Source organism: Gopherus flavomarginatus, chromosome 5, assembly GCF_025201925.1.
Source record: "Gopherus flavomarginatus isolate rGopFla2 chromosome 5, rGopFla2.mat.asm, whole genome shotgun sequence".
Taxonomy (NCBI): domain Eukaryota; kingdom Metazoa; phylum Chordata; order Testudines; family Testudinidae; genus Gopherus; species Gopherus flavomarginatus.
In genome coordinates, this window is record NC_066621.1 from 110,021,106 (window position 1) to 110,028,504 (window position 7,399).

A 7,399-nucleotide genomic window follows, 5' to 3' on the forward strand; every position below is an offset into this window, starting at 1 on the left:
TTCCAATTTTAATATTATAAAAATGCTTGGTCTTGTGATACTTCAGTGAGATGAGAGACACCAGAGATTTCTAACATAAGAGCAGAATTATTTCAAAGCAGGTTCAGTTTGGGTTTTTTAATTTAGAAAGAAAAACAAATAAAACACTGTATCTAAGCCCACGTCCACACTACAGGTTAAAATCGGTGGTTTCAAAATCGATTTTATAAAGCAGGGTTTATAAAATCGATTTTGTGCGTTCACACTACCGCGACTTACATCGATCTTGAGCGTCCATGTTCCCTGGTGTCCATCGAAACCCGGAGCGTTGCACTCTGGGTACCTATCCCACAGTTCCTGCAGGGGTCCCTGCCCATTGGAATTATGGGTTACTACCCCAGTGCATGATGGGGCCAAAATCCCCGTCGTGGGTGGTTCTGGGTACAGCCTCACCCCCTCCCTTCCTGAAAGCGGCAGACAGTCACTTCGCGCATTTTTTACTGGCTGCAGTGAGAAAACGCCATTTTGCAGCAAGCATGGATCCTGGTCAGCTCTTATCCTTGATCGCGGATGCTGTAAACAGTTCACGCATTTTCGTGCTATCCATGCTGAACCATGAGACAGAAATGCAAGAGAGAATGCTTCAGTGCAGGGACGACAGTGATGAGGAATTGGAGAACGAGTTTTCCGACACTGCGGGCCCCTGCGCTTTGGAGCTCCTGACGGTTATGGGGGAGGTTCTACCCGTTCCTCGCCGATTTTGGGCACGGGAAACAAGCACTGACTGGTAGGACCGCATAGTCCTGCAGGTGTGGGACGATTCGCAGTGGCTGCGGAACTTTCGCATGCGTAAGAGCACTTTCTTTGAGCTTTGTGACTTGCTTTCCCCTGTCCTGAAACGCCATAATACCAGGATGAGACCAGCCCTCACAGTGGAGAAGCGAGTGGCAATAGCCATCTGGAAGCTTGCAACGCCAGACAGCTACCGGTCAGTCGGTAATCAATTTGGAGTGGGCAAATCTACTGTGGGGGCTGCTGTGCTGAAAGTAGCCAAAGCAATCATTAAGCTGCTGCTACGAAAGGTTGTGACTCTGGGAAATGTGCAGGTCACAGTGGATGGCTTTGCTGCAATGGGATTCCCTAACTGTGGAGGGGCCATAGATGGAACCCATATCCCTATCTTGGCACCGGAACACCAGGGCACCCAGTACATAAACCGCAAGGGGTGCTTTTCGATGGTGCTGCAAGCCCTGGTGGATCACAAGGGACGTTTCACCAACATCCACGTGGGATGGCCAGGAAGGGTTCATGACGCTCGTGTCTTCAGGAGCACTACTCTGTTTAAACGGCTGCAGCAAGGGACTTACTTCCCGGACCAGAGAATAACAGTTGGAGATGTTGAAATGCCTATAGTTATCCTGGGGGACCCAGCCTACCCCTTGATGCCCTGGCTAATGAAGCCATACACAGGCAGCCTGGACAATGGTCAGGAGTTGTTTAATTACTGGCTGAGCAAGTGCAGAATGGTCGTAGAATGTGCATTTGGCAGATTGAAAGGACGCTGGAGAACGCTACTTACTCGCTCAGATCTCAGCCAAACCAATATCCCCTTTGTTATTGCTGCTTGCTGTGTGCTCCACAATCTCTGTGAGAGTAAGGGGGAGACCTTTATAGCGGGGTGGGAGGCTGAGGCAAACCACCTGGCCGCTGACTATGCGCAGCCAGACACCAGGGCAATTAGAAGATCACACCAGGATGCTGTGCGCATCAGAGAAGCCCTGAAAATTAGCTTCCTCATGGGCCAGGGTACAGTTTGAATGCAGAGTTTCTTTTCCATTGATTACCACCCTCCCCATGTATTCAGTCCTGCTGCTGCAAGCTAGCTTCCCTGCACCCTTCCAGAACTGCTTGCTTACGGAAAGTAAGGTTGCTGTCTGTAGAAAACATTGAATTCTTTATTAGAAGACAGTCCCTGTAAGCAACGCACCCTCCCTCTTGCATTTACAAGCCTGTGAATAGAATTACATAAGTTGGGTTTTTTTGGGGGGAGAATAGTAAAGGGTTAGGGTTAGGGAGGGAGGGAGGAAGGGAACACAAAGGTAGTTAAGGCAGCCCAGAAGTGTCATCATGGACCAGGGAACGGTGTGACTGCTATGTTTATTTCCCTTTTATTACCCACCTCCCCATGTCTTGACTCCTGCTGGGGCAAGCAAGCTTCCCTGCACCCTTCCATAACTGATTGCTTATTGAAAATAAAGTTACTATTATATGCTTAAAAAATTGTGTTCATTATTAAAAGTCAGTCCCTTTAAGCAACCAACCCTCATGCTTGCTTTATCAAGCCTCTGAATGAAATTTCATACCTCGGGGTTTTCCGGGGAAGAGAGGGAGGGAGGTTTGAAGGGAGGGAGGGAGGGAGGTAAGAAAAAGGCACATCAGAGAAGCCCTGAAAACAAGATTTATCATGGTCCATGGTACGATGTGACTGCTGTGTTTATTTCCCCTTTATTACCCACCTCCCCATGTGTTAACTCCTGATGCTGCAAGCTAGCTTCCCTGCAGCCTTCCAGAACTGCTTGCTTACTATCATTAACAACCCACCCTCACACTGCCTTTGAATAGCATGTACTGAGAGTCAAAAAAATGAAAAGGTACCACGGGAGAGGTTTGGGAGGAGTACAGGAGGGAAGAAACATGACATAAAGGGCATTTCAATGTAATGACAGCCTTCTGGTTGGACTGTCCACGGGGGTGGAGTGGGCAGTTGCAGAAAGCCTTCCCCCACGCGTTCTTACACGCCTGGTTCTGGAAGGAGTGGGACACGGTGAATACTGAGGGAGGTTATACATGGGCTGCAGTGGCACTCTGTGACCCCGCAGCTCTTCCAGCATACTGCGGAGGATGTCAGTCTGATCACGAAGAAGCTCCAGCGTTGCTGCCCGCCAACGCTGATCTTCCTCCCGCCACAAATCATTTTTAGCGTCCCTCCTGTCTTCACGTTGACTGGCAGCCTCCCTGTACTTTGCGACCAAATGTTTCCAGTCGCCCTGATTAGCTCTCTCAGTACAGGTTACTGCCATTATTTCTGTGAACATCTCCTCCCGCGTCCTCTTCTTCCTTAGCCTCCTTATCTGACCTCCCTGTCGGACAGGAGAAGGGAGGCTGGAGAAATGTGCAGCTGTGTGGGGGGTGGGGGGGAAAGAGTGATAGAAGAATCATAAGAGACACATTTCACAGAACAATGGTTATACTCTTTCACAGTGAACTGCACTATTCACCGTACCTAGCACATGTAACTGTACTACAAGGTCGCCTTAGGATTCTTTTAATACTTATTGCTTGCGGCTGTGGACTGAGATATCAGCTCAGACGCAGTTCAGGGGAGTACACAAACTGTGTCTGGAGAACATGGTAAGTGAAATGGCAGTGAACCGTGCAATGGCTTTTATTACCCTGCACCCCCTGCTATTATCAGGTAGCTTGCACGCTTTGGAGGCAAAGTGCTTAAAGGAATAACACTGGATTCTTTTCTTAAGCCATGGAAAAGGTTCAGCAGAGGGCAATAGTGAATGCCCCCCCCACAATCTGCATCTCTGCTGTACTGGGAGGTAGGTTTAACGCCTTCCACCTCACCCCTTCCCCCCTCTGCCATGGCAATTACTAGCGATGATTCATGCTGCCCAAGTGCTTGGAGACACCGCCCCATGGGAATGTTTAGCATTCTACCATCCCCCACAGGGCTAAATGTTAGGAAAGATTTTCATTTACTGGAGCAATACAGCAGAAACGAAAGAATGGTCATCTCTGTTCCCTTACTAAAGTACATTAATTTCTAACAGGTGACCATGAATGATATCACTCTCCTGAGAATAACAGAAAGAGAAAAAGAAATTATGCTTCTTGAATGCCAGCAGTCCCCGGGCCCATTCGCTGCTAGGCTTTGTCATGCAATGATACCTGATTACGTGCTCCAGGCATGGCGTGGTAAAGTTTCGTTTCATGGCGGACGGAACAAGGCAGCCCTGCCCAGAAACCTTCTGCAAAGGCTTTTGGGGTTCCTCCAGGAGTGCTTCATAGAGATGTCCCTGGAGGATTTTCGCTCCATCCCCAGACATGTTAACAGACTGTTCCAGTAACTCTAATTCCAGCTACTGCATGCAAGCACTCATGGCAAATCACTCAGTAAAAAACGCTTGCTTTCCAGCTATGCTTTTAATTAAAAAAAGTGCACTCACCAGAGGACGCTTCCACAGCTTCATTTTCTGGGCTACTGGCTTGAGAGGGCTGCCAGGGTACTTCTGTCAGGGTTAGGAAAAGATCCTGGCTGTTAAGGAGAATTGAATGCTCTGTGTTCTCTGCTGTCTCGTCCTCCTCCTTTTCCTCATCCACATCTTCGACGTCCTCTAAGTCTTCAGCAGTGGCAGAGATCACTACCCCCACCTCTGAATCCACAGACAAGGGGGAGTTTGTCGTTGCACAGTTCCCTAATATTGCATTAAGCTCCTCGTAGAAGCGGCATGTTTTGGGGCCAGATCCTGACCTGCCCTTTGCTGCTTTGGTCTTCTGGTACGCCTGTCTGAGCTCCTTCACTTTAACTCTGCACTGCAACGAGTCTCTGCTATGTCCTCTCTGCCGCATGGCATTAGAAATCTTTTCAAAGGTTTTCTCATTTCGTCTACTGGACCGCAGTTCTGAAAGTACTGACTCTTCTCCCCATACAGCTATCAGATCCAACAACTCCTGTGTGTTCCATGCTGGAGCTCTTTTCCTATTCTCAGGAGATTGCATTGTTATCTCTGCTGCTGAGAGCTCCACGCTGGGCAGACAGGAAATTAAATTTAAAAGTTCCCGGGGCTTTTCCTGTGTACCTGGCCAGCAGTAGAGTTCCTTTACCTGTGCAGAGCGGCCACTGGTGCACTGTGGGATACCTCCCGGAGGCCATTAACTTCGATTTCCGTCCACACTAGCTTAAAATCGATTTTAAAAAATCGATATTAGGGTTACTCCTCTCGTTTAGCTGGAGTACAGAAATCGATTTTAGGGCCCCTTAAAATCGATTTTCTGTACCCTGTAGTGTGGACGGTTACAGCGTTAAATCGATTTAACGCTGTTTAAATCGATTTAAAGCTCTAGTCTGGACCTGGCCATAGTGAACAGAGCTCTTCACAGAGAATTTCCCTTGTGCTATGTTAACTTTGTGATTCAGGGAAAAAAATAAAACTCTTATTATTGAACTTTGTATATAGGTATCTGTATCAATATAGGTATGAATATGGCCCTGATGTTGCAATCTGATCCATGATCCCTGCATCAAGGCAGTCCTGGACAGCTCCTCTGACTTCAGAGACAGGGCCAGATGAAAGAATTTTGGGGCCCCGTGCACTATGGAAATTGGGGCCTCCCATTTCTGCAGTGGGAGGTGCTGGGAGGAGGACTCTGGGGGCTGCTCCAGCCCCTGGGGAAGGGGATGTACCTGGAGGGGTGTAGGGTCTTATTCCCAATGATTGGAGGCTTTTAGTGGTGGTGTTGAAGAGTCAGTCTGCCCCACGCTCACCCTTCAAAAGTTCCTGTCTTGTGGGGCTGACCTACCTCAATGTTCCGTTCGCTCTCTCCACAGCATGAAGATGGAGAAAAACTTCAGTGTGCCCCCTCATTCCACTCAAATTGGGTCCTGCCTCCCCATCATGACAGAGGGAAGGGTGGTCAAGTCAAACCTGGTTGAGGTGACGGGCTGTGACAGATTTATGTTACCAATCTGCCTGAGACATCAGGTGATCAGGCTGAGGCCACAGGATCATTAGGGGAGGAGATGAAGGAGCACAACAAGGGTCTACATTTTAAAGATTTATTAATAAAATAAAGTACAATAACAGCGGAGAGTGCTGGGGGTTCCCCACATCACTCAGAGGAAGGAAGAAAGCGTTAGTGCTCCAAGCCCTAACCCAGTTTAATACTCACACACGCACTACCTGGGGCTGGCCAAGCCAGGGTGTAACGTACAAAGAAGGTCGTCCAGGGTCCGCTGTTGATCTCTGATTAGCTTCAGCTCTCAGGAGGGTTTTAAGTCCTGGGGTTTTTTGCGGGTGTTTCATTCAGGGACCTCTATTCTGTGTGCTCTTTGTACCAGTCCAAACCAGCTTTCTGTGGCCGCCTCAGCATTCCCAAAACACACCAGCTTCAGGGATGTGACGGTTGTTTTTCTCCTCACTGGCCTTCACCCTCTTGCCAGTTTTGCAATCCCCTGTCTAGTTGACACCCTTCCCAAACCTTTTCCCACTGTTGGCTGGGGTTAGATAAGATGCAGACATGGCTGGTTTCTTGGCTGTATAATGTCTGTTCGAGCACTGTGACCTGAGACTGGAGCCCGCATCTTATCTTTGGGCTGAGCTGAGAGCTAAGGCGTTACATTAACCTATTCTCTTCTCCCTTCCTCCCCCTTCATCCTCTTGCTACCTGCAAAGGAATCTTTCACGTCACACTCATACCTTTAACCCTTCCCAAAATGCCTTGCAATGCTTGCAACAGCGTTAGCAACATACAATACTGATCTGCCTTCCCAGGGGACACCCCCCCACACACTGGATTGTGACAGGGCCTCTCTGAGATTGGAGGCCCTGTGTAAATGCACCTAGGTTAATCCAGACCTGCTCAGTAGGATTTCACAGGGGAGGAGAATGCAATATCTTTATGATGAGCAGACTGGTGTTAAGATAAACCTTTGTTAGGAACAAGCCCTACGGACAGAATAAGGTAACAAACTCTACTGCTTTGTGTATCTGCAGCCTGTGACTATCCTATCCTAGGCTTCTTTTTGATGTCCCAGCAGGAAATATATCGTGGGAAATGAAAGATTGTCTCTAGAGTGCACAGGAAGCCCTACGCTTCCTGGAGGACTTACTCTATAGTAGGGTTCTCAAGCTTTTTCTTTCTGAGGCCTCCCCAACATGTTATAAAAACTCCACTACCACCTGTGCCACAATAACTGGTTTTCTGCGTATAAAATCCAGAGCCAGGCATTAGGGGGTAGCAAGCAGGGAAATTGCCTGGGGCCCCTCACCACAGGGACCCTGCAAAGCTATAGTGCTCAGGCTTCAGCCCCAAGTGGCAGAGCTCAGGACCCCTGGCTTCAGCCCCATGCAGCGGGGCTTCAGCTTTCTGCCCTGGGCCCCAGTGAGTCTGACGTTGGCCCTGCTTGGCAGCCCCCTGAAACCTGCTTGTGGCCCTTCGGGGGAGGCCCAGCCTCCTGACTGAGATCAACTGCTCTATGGAATAGCTTCCCTTTTTTAGATCCCTTTCTAAATTACCGAATGAAAACACTATTAAGTGAACCTAACAAAATATTACAAATACACTAATTGATTTAACAACCCTTCAGGTTACTATAGCACAACATTAACATGTCTCAATCAGTCTCTTAGGC

The 7,399-nt window shown here is 48.5% G+C and overlaps 1 protein-coding gene across 1 annotated transcript; it reads right to left on the reverse strand.

Moving 5' to 3' along the window:
- Positions 1-2,490: 2,490 nt before the first annotated feature.
- On the reverse strand, positions 2,491-5,126 carry LOC127051533 (uncharacterized). Its single transcript, XM_050953949.1, has 2 exons — positions 4,215-5,126; positions 2,491-3,157 (listed from the first exon to the last, which is right to left on the reverse strand). The coding sequence occupies exons 1-2, from the start codon at positions 4,765-4,767 to the stop codon at positions 2,691-2,693; spliced, it is 1,020 nt and encodes a 339-aa protein (XP_050809906.1). The 5' UTR covers positions 4,768-5,126; the 3' UTR covers positions 2,491-2,690.
- Between the last annotated feature and the right edge of the window lie 2,273 nt (positions 5,127-7,399).